Below are 21,369 nucleotides of genomic sequence, written 5' to 3'. Positions count from 1 at the left end.
GAGAACTTTGTATTTGTTTTTAGGAAATATATAGAGGATACGGGTAATGCCTCTACCTGGTCTGCCAATAAGCACACAGTAATTTAAACAACAAATATGAGGAAGACCAAGTTGGTCAACATGATAGACAGCTTACTGATATGAAAGGTCTGTGTTTTTGCATTCATCCACCTGATCCTAATAAAAAAAAAAAAATCCAAGAAAATAACAGTTTAAGAAAGGAAGGTACTTTAATATTCAGATGTATTCACTGTCTTTCTTCAATCTCTCCCTGTCAGCCAGGCCAGGGACAATACTCCTAACAAACATGCTAATGTCTCCTTTCAGCATGCTGTCTTGTAAACAGTAATGGATGACTGTGACTGTCTATGGATGTCTGTGTCTCCCCTGTGTTCAGTTCCCAGACCTACAACGTTAACGAGATAGAACTAGAGGAGAGGAGGACAACAGAGGAGGACAACCAGCTTGTGGAGTGGGTGGTGATCGACCCCGAGGCTTTTACAGGTAGTAATCCGACGCCTCAAATCACTGAAGAGGTTGGGGGGTATGTCTTGGCTAAGGGGATGTTTTTCTGATTGGGAGTGTGTATGATGCCCACACCAGAAGAACATGGTGAAGTTCTACCAGTCGAAGAGGAAGTAGTTGACGATGATGGAGCGGGCTCTTCGGTAGATGGCATTTTAATTGAAAACAATCACAGTAAGAGACTTAATTGTTACCCGGAAATGATTTGATATTGAAATAAAAATAGCTGCATTGGACCTTTCACACTTCCAATAGGTAAACACACTGGCTTTGCTTTGTCAGCTAAAGCAAAAATACTTTGGATACTTTCCCCAATGGTGTAGAAATATACACAGATCTAAAATGATCTATTAATGTATACTGTATTCCCCCCCAAAAAACATTATTCATCTCAAAATACAGATTCCCTGAGGGCAACACACTGTAGCTAACATTGCTTTTTTCATTCTAAGCATTTGTCTATTCATTCACCTTGAATCGAGCAAAACGTGTCTGAAAGCAATATTTCGGAAGCTTCGTTTAACTCATTATTACATAACGCGTCTGCCACACTCTCAGAAAATCTATAGGCTACTGATCCACACCTTGACATTCCTCCCAAACACAAACTGAATTTCCTCCAATTAACAGCCATGCTAACAGGAAAATTAGACTAACATTCTTACCAGCGTTTATACCTTCATGTGGTGGTCCAGCGCTATAGGCCTACAGTATGTAAAGCGAGTCTGAGCTATTCCTTTCCCCAACCACCATCATTACCCAAATGTCTCCCATCAGGGTAACATTAATCTGTAAACAGTTAGTCTGGAAACACAGTTATCGTTCATCTTCTGGTAATTCAAAACAATTGCTTGTAGATAGTGTGTATACAAAATCCTCAAATCATCATGTCAGACCTGAAAGACAATCTCAGCTCTATGACCAGTGTCTGGGATGTGTGTGAGAGAGAGAGAGGTGAGGAATTAGGAGACTCAGAGTGGAGAGGAGTGGGATTGATTGTTACCCTGAGACCCAACCCCCCCATCATGGACCAGAGCAGCTGCTGTGTTGACAGGAAAGCTAATGTTAATGAGTCGGAGTTCAACAGAGAAGATTGGGGTCAAGGGTCATTACTTATTCCGCTTTAGTGTAGATGGACAAAATAAGTGAGTGTGTTCACATAATATAATTCAACATATTATCTGACCAATAGGACTTTCATAAAAAAAGATTTTTTTACAAATGAATGAATCCGAGTTGAAATGAGGACAAGGATTCTCTGTGCACTTCACCAGACATAGAATAATAACAATTTTATTGATATTTTATTAGAAAAATACAAAGCAGTTCTCTATACAAATAAATATAGCAACAAAAAATAATATACCAAATGTACAGTATGAAGGGGCCTACAGTTTGCTTGCTTCACAAGAGGCTCAACCTTTTGCAGAAAAACCGACATTTTGAATAACTTATTTATTTATACAGGCTCAAAAATTAGAATGGGTTGCGTCCATAGATATAGACACATGGATATAACCCGTTTTAGCATGGCCATCGCCATTGAGGGCTTCCGCCATTTTAATGGCACAGATACAAAAATGAGTTCTCTATCTATTTCTATGGCTGTATCACTGCGATACGCCAGCCATGTAAAAAAAACAACTCATCTCCATGAATGGTTGCTAGGCAGAATGGTCCAATACATTCAGGGCTGTGTGTACATATAGAGGTCAGGCTCTCAGGTGGGTTGACATGATGTCATATTGTAATGTCACTCTCCTGTCTCTGTTCTTCAGCGTTTGCCAGCAGAGTCACACATTGTGTGTGTGTGTGTGCACCGTGTGCACTTGCGCCCATTTGCGCGGACGATTTGATACGCATTTGGACACATTGGCTCCAGTACAATACAGGAACGATACGTTTTAATTTGAAACGAGTCGGTGCGATTTGGTTTGATTAGGGAAACGAATTGATGCAATTCGGTTCAATGCACTTTTTTGTTGTTGCATTGAACACATTCATTTTACATTTTTATTTAATAACTGCTGCTGATGGGAGCTCAGAAGCTGGGCCTCTCTGAGCTGGATCTGTCTGAGACGACTTCTCTAAGCTGAGTGGCCCTCAGTGTGTGTGTGTGTGTGTGTGTGTGTGTGTGTGTGTGTGTGTGTGTGTGTGTGTGTGGTGTGTGTGTGGGCACTTGAGTTGAGCCATAGAGCAGACTGAGCATCTACCACCCCACTATCAGATTAGGAGTGGGGAAATGTATGCTTTTTCTCCCACCACTTTTTCTCTGACATCACCATCGCCCACTGATTAACTTGTCATTTTTGCAGATTAAACATGTTTCGAGCTAGTACTATGTCAATATTTATCTTTAGAAATTAGCATGGCATTTAGCCAATTAATATAATGCAGCTTTGGATTTTACCCCGTCTCAAAGGGGAATGGTTCAGACCGTTTGGAGTTCTATGGAGAGCTTCTCCCACTTTGACCAATGAATGAACGCAACCATGCGCAGCTGGCAAAACTTATTGCTGTCCTTAACGAACATACCCTGTTCATGTTGAAGTGACCAAATACACTGACTGTTTAAAGCAAAACTACCAAAACTACTTCTTATAGTGAACCTGAACAATCTAAATGAAATCTGAATGATTGAAAACCCAAAATCAACAGTTGGATGTGAGTTGCATCCATTCCGGTAGGCTACACAACTCGAGTAAAAAAAAAAAAATTCTACAGCTCATTTGGTAACAATGACCCAAATTACATTTGTTGTCACTCAACTAATAAAGCCTATGATTTGACATTGTGAAAGCCATTACAAGCATCTGAATGCAGATGTACGAATAGCCCATTAGAACAACCTCTCGTTGGCGCGAGCAGCTGTCTCCAGCACTGCACGCACAGTTGCTATCTCACACTCATACGCAGTTACGTCATTAAAGTTTGATAGGCTACTGAACTGAAGGAGGACGCATCAGTGTTTTTTTTTTCCGGAATAACACTATATAAAGTAAAAAACAGTTAACTGTCAATTTGGAACCTTTTAAATGGGTTTTCTGACCGATGCATACGTAATTTGGATCAGTTTGGGCTCCCGCCCACCGATAAACTTGATGCACTCGCATCTTAAACATTTGAACATGACCCGATGTGTATTGGTGAGGTGTTACATTCCTAATGTTTAGGTCTCCTAGAACGCCCAGTCCCCTCGCCTCCCATCTGAATGAGTAGTCGCCAGTTTCCAGGTCACACTGGGTTTGTTCCCCCTCTCTGGTCTCTGGCACCACAAGCTGACTAGACCATGCCTTCGCTGAACCACTGAGTCTTTGACATGTGTTCGTTTTGTTGAAGTTGATATTGTTTACGTTTTGAGAGCGTCCAGGGCCAGAGCGATGATGCGCGGCATGCTACGGTAGAAGGACTCATTCTCCAGACCCACCAGGCTGTAGAAAGTCAGAGGTCGACCCCCAACCACCGCCCTGACCCGAGCCTCGTACAGACCCCGATCGTTCTTAGAGCTCAGGTCCACCAGCAACTGAGGAGGAGGTGGAGAAAGAGAGTGCGAGAGAAAGGGACGTTGGTCAACAACACAGGACATGATGACACCGTTATTCAGTGACAGTAACACATTACTTGAATAGAGAAAAAGTGATGGAAAAAGTCTGATTGGTTTGAGTTGACTTGTCTGATATAACATGCACAATCCCAATATCTACATAATTATATCCCTTATAAATAGACCTTGTAAATATTGCTGTGCAGAGAATAACTCACCTCCTGGAAGTTCATGTGGAGGTTCTTGGTGGGGATGCCCAGGATCCACTTGTATGTGTCTCTGATACCACTCACTTGCTGGGTGGACTCTGCTACTCCTGGACAAGCTGTCAAACACCCACAACCTATTATTATGTTGCTAATATCCAATACTGATAATGTTAACATATACAGACGCTATGAGTGGGGCTAGGGGTTTCTCCTGACCACGTGGCCTGACCAGGAAAAACTCCAAGCCTTATGTTTAGTCTATCTAGGGCCCAGAGTGTTTCCTAGTCATGTCACATGGTCAGAAAAATTTCAAACAAAATCAGGGTCGTAATAATGTGACACTGTTGATTACAGAGCTGTTCCATCTTACCATCACAGACACATACAGTACAGACATACAGTACTAGCTGTGACACGTACCTTTAACCCCAGGGATCTGCCTTTTGCGGAGACTCCTGCGTCTCCGGTGGTCGAGGGAAGGAGAACCAGGAAGTAGAGTCTGTCTGGAGTCAAAGGTCGTTGCTATGGGAGACATGGTGCTGCCGATGGTGGACAGAGACGGGAACAGGCGCTGTAAGGTTGTCTGTTCGGTCACAGCTTCGTTCAGCCAATCTGTAGTCTCTATTGAACTGACTGGTGTTGGATCAGAAAATGTGTCCTCTTCAAAAGATGTTACACTAATTTCTGCATCTTCTGTCGCCATTTCATTCTGTGTCCCAAATTTCCGGATTTCACTGATGAGGGCTGTGAGCGACACTGACCCCTGAAGGGGGAATGAGGTGGGTGACTCTTCAGTGGGAACAGCATGAATGTTGGGAGAGTTTTCCTGGAGGAGGGCTGTATTCAGGTGCAGGATTGGAGGAGCAGGTCTGGAGTCCAGTTTGGAGTGTAAGGCTGAGATGATGGTCTGGTACTTCCCCTTTAGCTGATGCAGAGAAGGGTCCTCTGCCTGGAAATGACATCATAAAGAGGGTATAGTAAAGCACAGACTAACAATAACGTACAGCAACAGTATAGCATAGTACACCAGTAAAGCAAACAGTAGTGTTGATATAGCTACTGAATATAAAGTAAGAGTACAACACAGTCTCATATAAGCCAGTGGTCAATATGGGAGAGGATCATAAAGATAGTTCCCAAGATAGACAAAGTGACTGAAAATGACCTTTACAAAGTGTTGAAGAGTTGAGTTCACTATGGCCTACCTGGAGGAAAAGACTCTCTTCTTGGCTTAGGGGTTTGGAGCCGTCTGTCTGTCCGTGTGTCTGTGTGTCCAACTCCACAGCGATGCCCCTGAGGTAGTTCTCCCAGTCAGCCACCAGAGGGCCTACCTTCTGGAACAACCCAGGACCAGTTTCCTCTGACCCTGACCGGACAGCACCCCATACCTGTTCTTTAATAAATAATACCCCTGTTACACACATACAATGGCCATGTGACACACTTCTGTATGAATAATATAATACAATACATACATACTATTAATACATAGCATTACTACCTATAGAAACAAGCAAAGGTAGGCTGTGTGGGTAAGATTGTGTTTTTTGGACATGGTTTTGAGGAGGAATGGGGTTGTGGGGGTAGCAGGGGTGTAGGGGCTTACAGTACTGTGATGTGGAGTAGTAGGGTGTGTGGAGGTAGGGGATAAGATGAATGTAGGTGATTAACAGAATGGAGAGTATGAGGGGGCTAGAAAGGGTACAGTAGTGGGCTGCATGTGTTGTACCTGTTTCCTGTGGGATCTCCCTCCTCTCCCTCTCCTTGGCGGTGAAGGCTGTACTGTAGATGTGTTCCACCAGTTGAGGCAGGGTCTGGGTGAAGAAGGTCAGGTCTACCTTGTCTCTGATATAGTCCTCTGCTCTCTGGAGCAAGTCCAGCAGGGTCTGCAGGAACGAACGCAACTCTGAAGAGAGAAATCAAGGACGCATTATATAAAGACCAGAGAGAGACATGATTAATCTGAGTAATATGCAGAGGATTAGCTCATTACAAGATCCAATATCCATCTCCACTACAACAATAGTATCACCATTATTTCTTTATACAATAGTCTTCAAACTGTTCTTGCCCACGGACCCCATCCCAGGCAAACTGGCAACCCACCATCATACGTTAGCAAAAAATTTAAAATCTCACATCTTGTTTTATCAGGGGAATGATAATGGCAAGAAGAAGCAACATTTACAAATTAATAGATTTGGTAGATAGTTCATTATTTTGATATCCCAACATTACAATTGAAAGAGGAAGAGTAAACTCTAACATAGCCTATTAGCTAGAAAGGTAACTCTAAATTGTATCGCTAAGAGCAGCTGTTTACACAAAGGTTAGCCACAGGGTTGGGGTCAATTCCATTTCAATTCAGGATGTATACTGAAATTCAAATTATTTTAAAAGCTTTTCAGCACTTGCTGCACTGGTAGCCTATTTGCGGGTGCTTTTCAAAGTCTTATGTCAGAAACTATTTTCTACTTTGTAGAATAATAGTGAAGACATCAAAACTATGAAATAACACATATGGAATCATGTAGTAACCAAAAAAAGAGTTAAATTAAAATACATTTTATATTTGAGGTTCTTCAAAGTAGCCACCCTTTGCCTTGATGACAGCTTTGCACACTCTTGGCATTCTCTCAACTAGCTTCATGGCATTTCAAATAACAGGTGTGTCTTGTTAAAAGTTAAATTTGTGGAATTTCTTTCCTTCTTATTAATGTGTTTGAGCCAGTCAGTTGTGTTGTGACAAGGTAGGGGTGGGTATACAGAAAATAGCCCTATTTGGTAAAATACCAAGTCCATATATTATGGCAAGAACAGCTCACATAAGCAAATAGAAATGACAGTCCATCATTACTTTAAGACATGAAGGTAAGTCAATGCGGAACATTTCAAGAACTTTGAAAGTTTCTTCAAGTGCAGTCTCAAAAACCATCAAGCGCTTTGATGAAACTGGCTCTCATGAGGACCACCACAGGAAAGGAAGACCCAGAGTTATCTCTGCTGCAGAGGATAAGTTCAGTAGAGTTACCAGCCTCAGAAATTGCAGCACAAATAAATGCTTCAAAGAGTTCAAGTAACAGGCACATCTCAACATCAACTGTTCTGAAGAGACCACTGCAAAGAAACCACTACTAAATGACACCAATAAGGAGGAGACTTGCTTGGGTCAAGAAACACGAGCAATGGACTTTAAACCGGTGGAAATCTGTCCTTTGGTCTGATGAGTCCAAATTTGAGATTTTTGGTTCCAACCTGCCACGTCTTTGTGAGACGCAGAGTAGGTGACCAGATGATCTCCGCATGTGTGGTTCCCACCATGAAGCATGGAGAAGGAGGTGTGATGGTTTGGAGGTGCTTTGCTGGTGACACTGTCAGTGATTTATTTAGAATTCAAGGCACACTTAACCAGCATGGCTATCACAGCATTCTGCAGCGATACGTCATCCCATCTGGTTTGCGCTTAGTAGGACTATCATTTGTTTTTCAACAGGACAATGACCCAACACACCTCCAGGCTGTGTAAGGGCTATTAGACCAAGAAGGAGAGTGATGGTGCTGCATCAGATGACCTGGCCTCCACAATCACCCGACCACAAACCAATTTGAGATAGTTTGGGATGAGCTCGACCACAGAGTAAAGAAAAAGCAGCCAACATGTGCTCAGCATATGTGGGAACTCCTTCAAGACTGTTGGAAAAGCATTCCAGGTGAAGCTGGTTGAGAGAATGCCTAGTGTGCAAAGGGTGGCTACTTTGAAGAATCTCAAATTTAAACACTTTTGGTTACTACATGATTCCATATGTGTTATTTCATAGTTTTGATGTCTTCACTATTATTCTACAATGTTGAAATTAGTAAAAATAAAGAAAAACCCTTGAATGAGTAGGTGTGTCCAAACTTGACTGGTACTGTACATACAGTGCATTCGGAAAGTATTCAGACCCGTTTCCCTTTTCCACATTTTGTTACGTTACAGCCTAATTCTAAAATTGTTTAAAAAAAATAATAATACCCACAATACTCCATGATGACAAAGCGAAAACAGGTTTAGATTTTTTTTGCAAATTGATAAAAAATAAAAAACAGAAATACCTTATTTACATAAGTATTCAGACCTTTTGCTATTGAGCTCAGGTGCATCCTGTTTCCATTCATCATCCTTGAGAAGTTTCTACAACTTGTTTGGAGTCCACTTGTGGTAAATTCAGTTTATTGGATATGATTGGAAAGGCACACACCTGTCTATATAAGGTCCCACAATTGGACAGTGCATGTCAGAGCAAAAACCAAGCCTTGAGTTCGAAGGAATTTTCCGTAGAGATCGAAGGACAGAATTGTATTGAGGCACAGATCTGGGGAAAGGTACCAAAAAATGTCTGCAGCATTGAAGGTCCGCAAGAACACAGTGGCCTCCATCATTCTTCAATGGAAGAAGTTTGGCACCACCAAGACTCTTCCTAGAGCTGTCCACCCGGCCAAACTCAGCAATCGGGGGAGAAGGGCCTTGGTCAGGGAGGTGACCAAGAACCCGATTCTCACTGACAAAGCTCCAATGTTCCTCTGTGGGGATGGGAGAACCTTCCAGAAGGACAACCATCTCCGCAGCACTCCACCAATCAGGCCTCTATGGTAGAGTGGCCAGACTCTCTACCATAGTCAAGGGGTCTGAATACTTTCCGAATGCACTGTATACACACAATACCGTGCAAAGGTTTTAGGCAGGTGTGAAAAAATGCTGTAAAGTAAGAATGCTTTCAAAAATAGACATGTTCATAGATTATATTTATCAATGAACTAAATGCAAAGTGAGTGAACAGAAGAAAAATCTAAATAAAATCCATATTTTGTGACCACCCTTGGCCTTCAAAACAGCATCAATTCTTGTAGGTAAACTTGCACAAAGTCAAGGATTTTGTAGGCATATAGTCAGGTGTATGATTAAACAATTACACCAAACAGGTCCTAATGATCATCAATTCAATATGTAGGTTGAAACACAATCATTAACTGAAACAGAAACAGCTGTGTAGGAGGAATAAAACTGGGTGAGGAACAGCCAAACTCCACTACCAAAGTGAGGTTGCTGAAGACGGTGTATGACTTTTGACTGTAAACTATGGCAAGACTGAGCACAGCAACAAGACACAAGGTAGTTATACTGCATCAGCAAGGTCTCTTCCAGGCAGACATTTCAAGGCAGACAGGGGTTTCCAGATGTGCTGTCCAAGCTCTTTTGAAGAAGCACAACGAAACGGGCAACGTTGAGGACCGTTGACGCAGTGGTTGGCCAAGGAAACTTACTGTAGCAGATGAAAGACACATCATGCTTACTTCCTTTCACAATCAGATGTCCAGCAGTGCCATCAGCTCCGAATTGGCAGAAAACAGTGGGAGCCTGGTACACCCATCTACTGTCCTGAGAAGCCTGGTCAGAATTGTCAGAAAACAGTGGGACCCTGGTACACCCATCTACTGTCCGGAGAAGTCTGGTCAGAAGTGGCCTTCATGGGACCCTGGTACACCCATCTACTGTCCTGAGAAGCCTGGGCAGAAGTGGCCTTCATGGAAGACTTGCGGCCAAATAGCCATACCTCTGACGTGGAAACAAGGCCAAGCGACTCAAATATGCACGAAAACACAGGAGCTGGGGTGCAGAAAAATGGCAGCAGGTGCTCAAAATGTGAAATATTTGGCTGTAGCAGAAGGCAGTTTGTTCACCGAAGGGCTGGAAAGCGGAACACAAATGAGTGTCTGCAGGCAACAGTGAAGCATGGTGGAGGTTCTTTGCAAGTTTGGGGCTGCATTTTTGCAAATGGATTTGGGGATTTGGTCAGAATTAAGAAATGATCATCAATTCATTGCTTAGAAGTACAGGCAGATACTTATCCATCATGCAATACCATCAGGGAGGCATCTGATTGGCCCCAAATGTATTCTGCAGCATGACAACGAGTCCAAACATACAGCGAAAGTAATTAAGAACCATCTTCAGCGTAAAGAAGAACAAGGAGTCCTGGAAGTGATGGTTTGGCCCCCGCAGAGCCCTGATCTCAACATCATTGAGTCTGTCTGGGATTACATGAAGAGAGAGAAGCACCTGAGGCTGCCTAAATCCACAGAATAACTGTGGTTAGTTCTCCAAGATGTTTGGGCCAACCTACCTGCCGAGTTCCTTCAAAAACTGAACCTAGAAGAATTGATGCTGTTTTGAAGGCAAAGGGTGGTCACACCAAATATTGATTTGATATAGATGTTTCTTCTCTTCACTCACTTTACATTTAGTTTTTTTGATAAATATAATATATTTTTGAAAGCATTCTTACTTCACAGCATTTTTTCACACCTGCCTAAAACTTTTACACAGTGCTGTATATATATACATACACATACATTTACACAGATCCCCAGTTGAATAACCCTGCAATATAGGGGTTGGTTCATTTTTAATGCACTAAACATAGGGCAGTTGAAAGTTCATGGTCCTCATGCTCACTTCACAGCAACGTCACAAGTTAAACACTTACGGCACTTCTTGAAGCGGCAAAGACATTTCTCCTCTACGAGGCGGTTGCAGGCGGCGACCCCCTGGCTGGGGGGGCAGGTGTGGGCGTAGAAGCGACACAGAGAGACGAACTCCGACCTCTGCTGCTCCTCCGACAGCTCCGACGTCTTCAGCAGCTCGGGACACGTTGGCTCCCGACTCCCAAAGGACTCTGGGTAAACCAGGGTGTGAATGTTAGAATGCTGGTTCAGTACTGTATCATGATTCACATCAGGATACATAATATGTTTTAAATGTTTCACTTCAAAAGCTTTAGAACCAATCATTTAAATGCATGGCAAAGCATAGCGGCTTCAAAAAATTATGGTGCTTAAAAAAAAATGAGTTACTCTGTATCTCAGCGAGTATCCAATCGGAGAAGGCGCTGACCCGTGTGTAGACCCCAGGTTTGCCCTTTTCCCCACAGCCGTCTCCCCAGGACGTGATGCCGTGCAGCTGGAAGCGACCTGACATACGGTCCTGGTAAATCAGAGGCCCTCCAGAATCCCCCTACAGGACACAGACAGTATTACAGCTATGAAGTACTCTGCTATGAACTCATAAATATGCCATTCAGCAGGCACTTTTATCCAAAGCAACTTAAGGCGTCCGCATCCTTCCCAGAAGAAACAGTTCGGAAGAGTTTGTGCATATATTATGATGACATTTTGTGATGTTTTTGTTCGTTTTGGACTATTCTGGCTGTCTGAGCACAAAAAATGTATTTTTGGAGGCAAGCCGGAGACAGTAGCCGAAGTCTACGCCCCTTCGTCAGTGATTGGTCAACAGTAGGAATTCTTCAATAAGTCGTTGTTGTCATTCAACGAGAGACGCCTCGTTTTCATGCAAAAATGTTATTTTGCACCAAACATTAGTTAGACGTAAAATTGCACAACACAGATCTCATCAGTAAACATGAATGATAGATTTCTTAGATAATACACTTCCCCAAAATAGTCAGACTTTAAGGGAGTATGCGAGCACACTCGTTTGGTTCACATAGCCGAGTTCCATTAGGTGCCAGCTGAACTGAAGCATGCTGACACCTTAACAGTCATGCATGCGGTGCATACATTTTTTACGTATGGGTGGTCCCGGGAATCGAACCCACTATCCTGTCATTGTAAGCGCTATGCTTTCTACCAACTGAACACCAGAGGACCTCACTCATCACAATATAAATGCACAGGAGCAAAGCTCTGGATTACATTTTGAATACATTTAAACAAATGCAAAGACAATCTTAAATCATAAATCTCATTACTCTGTCAGTCCAATGTTAGGAAGGGGCCTGGGAATGACATTATCTTAATCTCAGTCCATTGATATGGCAGTACCACCCACCTGGCAGGAGTCGATGCCCCCAGAGAGGTATCCGGCACACAGCATTGTGTTGGTGACCAGCTCCTTGCCCAGGGAGCTCTTACAGGTGCTCTGGGGCAGCAGAGGAACCTTAGCCTCCATCACCACGTCAGCTGAAGGACCATCTGAGGTGATAGACAGGAAGTAGTTTAATGAGTACATCTCATGATGTGTGTGATGGCTTCAAACAAAGTTCCATTTAGTCACTTCCTTAAGTCAATGCATTTGCTTTTCTATACAAATGAGGTCTATAACCCTATGCATGTAAATAACCTGGCCCAAATAAGTTACTTGAGAAACAGAACACTTTGTAAGACTGTATGATATATACAGTTGTATTGTAGCTCACATTTACTTATCCAGAGCGACTTACAGTTAGTGCATTCATCTTAAGATAGCGCCACACGTCTTTGGTGAATGAATTATATATTAATGATGGGTAAAATACCTTCGTAGAGGGAGCCCCAGCCGGCCACCAGACAGGGACTGCCAGTAGGCGGTTCCAGACCTGATGGCAGACACACAGGGGTCACACGGTCCGACAGGACCACCGGAGACGTCAGCTCCACCAGTGCTATGTCGTTGTTAAACGTCTTGGGGTTGAACTGCACAGAGAGGGAGGATTGATTAAGTTGATTGGGGGAACATGTGATCTTCAGAGAACAGACTGTGCTACAACACTCAAACTGTAGTATAGACGCAGCTCTGAAGGCAGGATGCACAGTAAGAAAACACGTATGAGAAACACACCTTGGGATGGGAGATGATGCGGTTGACCTTGAGCACCTGCTCGTCAGGGTCGGTCTTGGTGATATCAAACTCTCCCACCACAGCCGTCCAGTAGTTATCACTGCGACTGCTACAGTAGAGAAACACAGAGAGAGAAGAGAAAGAAAGAGAGAAAGAGAGAAAGAGAGAAAGAGAGAAAGAGAGAAAGAAAGAAAGAAAGAAAGAAAGAAAGAAAGAAAGAAAGAAAGAAAGAAAGAAAGAAAGAAAGAAAGAAAGAAAGAAAGAAAGAGAGAGCGAGAAAGAGAAGGTCAATTATGCTGAACTTTTTACCCTGAGGGAAAACATTCAGAGAGACAAAATTAGAAGAGAAGTGTCACACACTCTCCGTTTTAACAACCAGTACAAAAGGACCCACACTTACACACTTACCCAGCGAAGCAGTGGGCGGCGGTCACCACCCAGGAGCTGTCCACCAGCACCCCTCCACACATCAGCCCTCCGTCCAGCTGCAGATTGACCAGCCAGGGCCAGCTGCCAGGGGGGGCCGGGGAACCCCCCACAATACGGGAGCGGGGCTGGGTCACGTTCTGCACCGCAGACAGCCTCTGGCCACACACTGCTGCTGGGAAAGAGAGGGGGGAGAGTCAAGGGGGTTCCGAAGAGTTCCACATTTTCAATCAGCAGAAAGTAATACAGAACTCAGGTTCATATTCATTAGGCACCAAACCGAAGAAAACCCACTGAAACAGAGATGTACTACTACTGGAACTTGTCCAATAAAAACACTTATTTTTCGTTTTACATTGCAAACCGTTTTTGCTACGGTGTGCCCTAATGAATATAACCCACTATAGTGCAAATTGTGTGTGTTGCTCACCCACCCTGTGTGCGTGTCTGTGTGGCAGGCTCCAGGTTCTGCATGGTGTTCAGGAGGCTACACTGGAGCACGCGGGCACTGCAGCTCTCGCCCATGATCCTCACACAAGCCTCCTTCTCTGTTTCGCCTGGCGGGCACCGCCGCCGGTAGTATCCACATGCCTGGCTCAGCGCCCAGCTCTGCTCGCCCTCCTCCGGAACTTTCTGAGCCTTGGTAATGACGTCACAGCTGGGCTCAGCCAATGTGTCGTCCAGAGAGGCTGTAAAGAGGAAGAGGAAGTAGAGATGAGGCCACGATTATAACCACAATGATTAAATGGCACCATGTATGAACACTTATTCTCATCTTCTGTGATTGTTATGAACTTCTTTAACTCCATCAAACGTTCTGTATCCACTTACACAAAATCAATACAACAAGACATTAAAACACTTAAGACCTAGCCTCATGTCACATGGGTGATGAGAAGAGAGATAAAAGCTATGGATGTTTCCTTACAGCAGGGTCCGGTGCGCTGTCCGCAGTCCTGAAAGAGACAGGGTACACAGTCTCTACAGACTGCCTCGGCCTGACTCCGCTCCGACGTTGCCAGCTCCAGAGCCGACAGAGCACTGGTCAACGCCGCCTCCAGAACCACAGTACCCCGGTCCGATAGAGCTACACAGAGAGACAGAGAGAGACAGAGAGAGAGAGAGACAGAGACAGAGACAGAGAGAGAGAGAGAGAGAGAGAGAGAGAGAGAGAAGAGAGATGGAGCAAGAAAGGGATCTGTAAGCTGGGTAAACTTGAAGAACAGTACGACCAACAGCAAACCGTCAGTGCTGAAATGAACAGTAGAAAGTCAGCAATGTGACTCTCAGCACTAGGACACATAAATGCACATCTTTAGACTATTCAGAACAGTTGAGACTGCATTTACATGGTCTTATACTGTTAGGGCATTATGACAGGTTTGTATTTCATTCAGACAACGTTCAGGCAAGTTAGCATGGCACTCTCGGAGGAGACATAATTATAAGACGCACATTCGGAGGACATCCACACGACCGACACATTCCTTGAGTGTGGGAAAGTCGGGAGTAGTTGACCGCACTCTGTGTTTGTGTGTGTGCTTGTAAGAGCAAGTACAGTGTGTGTGTGTGTGTGTGTGTGTGTGTGTGTGTGTGTGTGTGTGTGTGTGTGTGTGTGTGTGTGTGTGTGTGTGTGTGTGTTTTTCTCATGATGCTCTTTTGAGCCCTTTGGCAGCGCGTTAGTGGAGCGAGCTCACGCACAAACACGCTGGTGAGGGCTGTGCGGACGCACTTCAATTGTGCCGCCGCCCTCGCGCCCCTCCTCTGTGCGCGCCACATCACAGGGCAGGCCGCTAGCTAACAACGACAATGCTGATTAGAAGACTTAATTAGATGGCAGAGACGGCCCGAAGCATGGAGGAAAGGGGACATGGGCTGGCAGGACAGGGGCGGCAGATACCCTGCACTCTTGCAACCCTTGCAGTGAACAGGATTAGAGAAGCCTGCTTCGACAAACTGTTTTATCTATCCTATGCTTATTCTGCTATCAAATGCTTACTGATCCTGGTAATTGTAACGTTTGTGCTTTCCAATGCCGCATGGCGCCAGTGTCTGACCACCCATACGTGAAATGTATGCACACATGACTAAGTCACTTTGGATAAAAGTGTCTGCTAAATGGCATATGTTATTTATTATTTTAAAACACAGACACCAAACGACTTACTACTGTCACTAACGTCTGGAACATGTCACCATGTTATACAGCAGTGTCTGTTCACTGTGTGAACCCAGTTTACTAATCTGTATTGGTTAGGCTTTTGACCTCAGATAAATTGCTACATAGGCCTATAGTTTACCGTGCCTTCACAGGACAGAGAGAATTTCTGATCAAAACACTAAATAGAATAGATCACCCTCGCACTACCAAGAAAATCTTGCTTTATTTCATGTGGCAAGCTCAAGATCAGATAGATAAAGGCGAGCTCCTCTGAACTGTGGTGACACCAACTTGTGGCAACAGTAGACTTGGATACTGCAATGGCAAAACCAAGCATCATTAAAGTGAAAAAGTCATCACTACCACTAATGCTAGTCTCCTACAGCATATGCGTATACAGTACATGTACTCTCTACATCAGTGTTTCCCAAAATCGGTTCAGCTGATTGAAATGATCAAAGCTTGATGATTAGTTGATTACTTGAGTCAGCTGTGTAGTGCTAGGGCAAAAACCAAAACGTGCACCCAGGGGGGACCCTAGGACCAAGTTTGGGAAACCCTGCTCTATATCATCCACACTAGGTGGCATGTTGTTCAGTGAATAGCCAAGAAATTGACATGAGAAATTTAACCCTCGCAGTGTGCAAAGGTATAACACGAAGAGACACTTTAAATGACACACAGACCAGGCCTTTTACCTTTCAGAGCACTCTGAGGCATCCTGTACACCTCTCTCCCGGCTGGAGCTCCAAGGCAGCAATCCATCGCCATCAGCAGCAGTGACACCAGCAACATGCCGTCAGATCATCAGATCACCACTCAGCGGTGGAGAAAAAAAATCACAACAAAAAAACTAACAAAAACGCAGAAGAAGAAATGGGCTAGTAGTAGTAGTAGTAGTAGTAGTAGTAAAAGTCTCTGTCCAGCAGCACCAGCTATTGTCTTGAGTCTTGTCTCTGTCGCGGCTGTCTCTCTGCACTCACCCACACACACTGTGCTGCCGCGGGGCATCTGTCTGCAAGTTTCCTTAGAGGAACAATAGGAAGGAGTAGAGTGGTCTGCGGTATATATAGAGTCCCTCGGGAAACACCAGAGAGGTGGAGGAGGGGCGAGAGTGAGGGAGGGGGAGGGAGGAGAGATGCTCCCATGGCCAATGCACAAACAGCTGAATTCATTAAAACTGTGACAGCAAATCGAGTGCAACTTGCCAAGGCTGGAAATTACAAAGAGGTTTGGTTCTGTGAAAAGGGGGGAGAGGGAGGCAGGAGGGAGGCAGGAGGGAGGGGGTGGAGTGATGGGGGGTGTTTGAATTCATTAACATTGGAGGGAGAGAGTTAGTTGTGGAGCTATGGCTGTGTGACAGAGTTAATGTTGTGAAAGGGCTGAGCAAAGCGGGGTATCAGTGACAGAGAGATAGGGAAGACAGGGAGACGGGGAGATGAGAGGAAGAAAGAGAGAGAGAGAACATGGACAGAGAGATGAGAGAAAGAGAGAGGGGGAGGGACAGAGCAGAGGACAGAGAGATGGGGGAGGGACAGTGAGAAGAGAGAGGAGCGTCTGCCATTCTCCCTGCCCGTCAAAGAGGGCATTGTGCTCGATGTCTCTCAGAGGATGCCCACTTCAAAGCCGTCCCCCGGGAATCACTCGGACACCGCCCCCATTGATCACTTACAGCCCTTTATCCCCCCCATTAAAATATTGTCAGTTCACATCACTTTTGTCTTTCTCAGATGAACTCACCAATCGTTATATAAAGATACATTATAAGAATGGTGGGCATCATGAGTTGTTAATAAGTTGTGTCTTATAGTAGCAAACCAGTTAGGTTTCAATTGAAAAAGTTTCAATCTTGGTAACTTTTTGCTGCATGTTTATGCATTGCAGCTCCAGCATGAGTAGCCAAAACAGCATTCATTGTTATCGGTATGATATTAATGTAATTAAGACCAGATTTAAATCAAACCAAATCTTGTACTTTATCTTTGTTATTAACATAACTACTCCCTGTGTATACACACACACACACACACACACGTCTTATTCTAAAAACTAGTAGGCCAATATCTGTGAGGGCAGTTTACGGATATTTTTACTGTACTGTGAATCGTTCTGCTATTTTATTTGGGAACAGGAAAAGGTGTATGCATCTTCATTTTTAATGCAATGTGGGTTTGAATTGAACCCCAACTTCAGGGCAAAATGTGGAACATAAGTTGCCTGTATTTGGGGGTAGCATATGTAAACTTGTGTGTTCCACTGTAGTGCTAAGCTGTTACGAACCACAAAGGGGAATGGATATGTGGAAAAAGGAAGAATAACGTCTCGTTTGGCCAGACTGACTTAATTCGTACTAGACAAAATGTTTGCACCTGTTATTTTCTAGAGGAACTAACGCATATTGTAACAGAAGTACCAGGGGCTTTTCCTGCGCAGGTCACATGGCCAGGAAAGACTCCTAACCCAATCTATAAGGTTTTACAAATAAGTCAAATAAAGGTCAAGAGTAGAACACAGACCTTGATTCTAAACAAAGTGACTTCCAAGTTGGAACTTAGTGTTAAGTTTTAATTTTCCTCTGAAAATCACAAGTTGTTCAGACACCCATCACCCAGTTTCTTGAGACTTCTGTAGAACCGACAGCAAAATGTGACACTAACGGCAACCACAGAAGACCATACCACCAACACAGACACAATGTTCTGTACACCCATACACAGACTGTTAGTGGAGAGAACGTGGTCTATGGTCACACACTAGCTAGACACCCACATAAAACGAGGTCTAGATACAAAGCACCAGTAAGCCAAAAGAGGGACGCAAATTGGAGTCATCTTTAAGCCAAGTGAGCGGCTGAACGATGAAACGCAGCGCGGCTCCTACAGTAGCAGGACAGCATCAAAGGGTGCCGCTGCAACCCTCCCCACAGGCCAATGCTGACGGCAGGGTTCACACTGCCAACAACATACACTACATGACCAAAACCCTTCCCTTTATCCACATTGTTACGTTACAGCCTTATTCTAATATGGATAAAATGTATTTTCTTCCTCATCGATCTAAACACAATACCCCATAACGACAAAGCGTAAACAGGTTTTTCGAAATGTTAGCAATTGAATTTGGTTAGAATATAACTTCGAGACAGGATTGTGTCGAGGCACAGATCTGCGGACAAGAACCAAAAATGTCTGCAGCATTGAAGGTTCAAGAACACAGTGGCCTCCATCATTGTTAAAATGGAAGAAGTTTGGAACCACCAAGACTCTTCCTAGAGCTGGCCGCCTGGCCAAACTGAGCAATCGGGGGAGAAGGGCCTTGGTCAGGGAGGTGACCAAAAACACAATGGTCACTCTGACAGAACTCCAGAGTTCCTCTGTGGAGATGGGAGAAACTTCCAGAAGGACAACCATCTCTGCAGCCCTCCACCAATCAGGCCTTTATAGTAAAGAGGCCAGACGGAAGTCACTCCTCAGTAAAAAGGCACATGCAGCCAGCTTGGAGTTTGCCAATAGGCACCTAAAGGACTCAGACCATGAGAAACAAGATTCTCTGGTCTGATAAAACCAAGATTGAACTATTTGGCCTGAATGCCAAGCGTCACGTCTGGAGGAAACTTGGCACCATCCCTACAGTGAAGCATGGTGGTGGCAGCATCATGCTGTGGGGATGTTTTTCTGCGGCAAGGACTGGGAGATTAGTCAGGATCGAGGGAAAGATAAACGGTGCAAAGTACAGAGAGATCATTGATAAAAATCTTCTCCAGAGCGCTCAGGACCTCAGACTGGGGCGACGGTTCACCTTCCAACAGGACCACGACCCTAAGCACACAGCCAAGACAACGCAGGAGTGGCTTCGGGACAAGTCTCTGAATGTCCTTGAGTGGCCCAGTCAGAGCCCGGACTTGAACCCGATCAAACATCTCTGAAGACCTGCCAGAGCGTAGAGAAGAATGGGAGAAGAGAAGAATGGGAGAAACTCCACAAATACATATGTGCAAAGCTTGCAGCGTCATACCCAAGAAGACCCGAGCCTGTAATCGCTGCCAAAGGTGCTTCAACAAAGTACTGAGTAAAGGGTCTGAAAACGTATACAAATGTGATATTTCATTCTTATTTGTCATTTTGTAACGTAAACAAAATATGGAAAATGTCAAGGGGTCTGAATATTTTCCAAATGAACTGTATGTGGACACCTGCTCATCGAACATCTAATTCCAAAAATCATAGGCATTAATATGGAGTTGGTTCCCCTTTGTTTCTATAACAGCCTCCACTCTTCTGGGAAGGCGTTCCACTAGATGTTGGAACTTGCTTCCAATTCAGCCACAAGAGCATTAGTGAGGTCGGCACTGATGTTGGGCAATTAGGTCTGGCTCGCAGTCGGCGTTCCAATTCATCCCAAAGGTGTTCGATGCGGATACCGTCAGGGTTCTGTGTAGGCCAGTGAAGTTCTTCCACACCGATCTCGACAAACCATTTCTGTATGGACCTCGATTTGTGCATGGAGCATTGTCATGATGAAACAGGAAAGGGCCTTCCCCAAACTGTTGCCACAACGTTGGAAGCACAGAAACCTCTAGAATGTCATTGTACGCTGTAGCATTAAGATTTCCCTTCACTGGAACTAAGGGGCCTAGCCCGAACCATGAAAAACAGCCCCAGACCATTATTCCTTATCCACCAAACTTTACAGTTGGCACTATGTAATCGGGCAGGTAGCGTTCTCCTGGCATCCGCCAACCCCAGATTCGTCCGTCAGACTGCCAGATGGCGAAGAGTGATTCATCACACCAGAGAACGCGTTTCCATTGCTCCAGTCCAATGGCGGCAAGCTTTACACTACTCCAGCCGATGTTTGGCATTGCGCATGGTGATCTTAGGCTTGTGTGCGGCTGCTCGGCCATAGAAACCCATTTCATGAAGCTCCTGACGAACAGTTCTTGTGCTGATGTTGCTTCCAGAGGCAGTTTGGAACTTGGTAGTGAGTGTTGCAACAGAGGACAGACGATTTTTATGCGCTACCAGCTTCAGCGGTCCTGTTCTGTGAGCTTGTGTGGCCTACCACTTCGCGGCTGAGCCGTTGTTGCTCCTAGACTTTCCCACTTGACAATAACAGCCCTTACAGTTGACCGGGGCAGCTCTAGTAGGGCAGACATTTGACAAACTAACTTGTTGGAAAGGTGGCATCCTATGACGGTGCCACGTTGAAAGTCATTGAGCTTTTCAGTGAGGCCATTCTACTGCCAATGTTTGTCTATGGAGATTACATGGCCGTGTGCTCGATTTTACACCTGTCAGCAACAGGTGTGTCCGAAATAGACTGTATATACACATTTGTGGATTTGGCTATGTGTGAAGTGTGTGTGACTGTGTGTATGAGTGGCAGTGCCGCAGTTTGAGTGAGTGGCCGACTTTGGCAACATCAGAGGGCTGTGCTATGAAGTTGCGGCATAACAGAGAGAATGGGTGTGTGAGAGAGACACACATTGGGGGATGGAAAGAGAAAAAGGAGGAAAAAAGGAGAGACAGTAAGTAAGTGTAAGAGGGGAAAGCGCTAATTTCCGCTCTCTGAGTACTTTGTGTGTGTGTGTGTGTGTGTGTGTGTGTGTGTGTGTGTGTGTGTGTGTGTGGAGTGATTGGGGGGGGAAATCGAAACAGAATACATTTTGCAATATTATTTTGGACGATATTATGACTGATCAAAACTCATTCTCTCTCATCTCCCTCTCTGCAGCAGACATATAGTGAGCAATATGTTTGGAACATCAAATCGCAATATCAAATAGAATAGTGAGAATCGCTATAAATATAGTATTGGCACCTAAGTATCGTGATAAATCAAATCAAAC

General features: G+C 44.4%; 1 protein-coding gene across 1 annotated transcript; it reads right to left on the bottom strand.

Moving 5' to 3' along the window:
• Window positions 1-2,694: 2,694 nt before the first annotated feature.
• prss56 (serine protease 56) lies at window positions 2,695-16,654 on the bottom strand. Its single transcript, XM_014192050.3, has 14 exons — window positions 16,220-16,654; window positions 14,289-14,447; window positions 13,795-14,049; window positions 13,343-13,532; window positions 12,935-13,043; window positions 12,633-12,789; window positions 12,167-12,309; window positions 11,173-11,332; window positions 10,806-10,994; window positions 6,008-6,184; window positions 5,484-5,671; window positions 4,699-5,227; window positions 4,288-4,394; window positions 2,695-4,048 (listed from the first exon to the last, which is right to left on the bottom strand). The coding sequence occupies exons 1-14, from the start codon at window positions 16,314-16,316 to the stop codon at window positions 3,875-3,877; spliced, it is 2,634 nt and encodes an 877-aa protein (XP_014047525.3). The 5' UTR covers window positions 16,317-16,654; the 3' UTR covers window positions 2,695-3,874.
• Window positions 16,655-21,369: the final 4,715 nt, after the last annotated feature.

Source organism: Salmo salar, chromosome 03 (genome assembly GCF_965601325.2).
Source record: "Salmo salar chromosome 03, fSalSal1, whole genome shotgun sequence".
Classification (NCBI taxonomy): Eukaryota; Metazoa; Chordata; class Actinopteri; order Salmoniformes; family Salmonidae; genus Salmo; species Salmo salar.
This window is presented reverse-complemented; position numbering and strand designations above follow the sequence as displayed.

Excerpts from the sequence above, each read along its gene's own strand:
- prss56 (XM_014192050.3), bottom strand. The coding sequence starts at position 16,316 with ATGTTGCTGGTGTCACTGCTGCTGATGGCGATGGATTGCTGCCTTGGA. Across the intron at positions 11,333-12,166 it reads GGGGCATCGACTCCTGCCAG|GGGGATTCTGGAGGGCCTCT; the intron begins GTGGGTGGTACT and ends TGTGTCCTGTAG. Across the intron at positions 5,672-6,007 it reads GGAGATCCCACAGGAAACAG|AACAGGTATGGGGTGCTGTC; the intron begins GTACAACACATG and ends TATTTATTAAAG.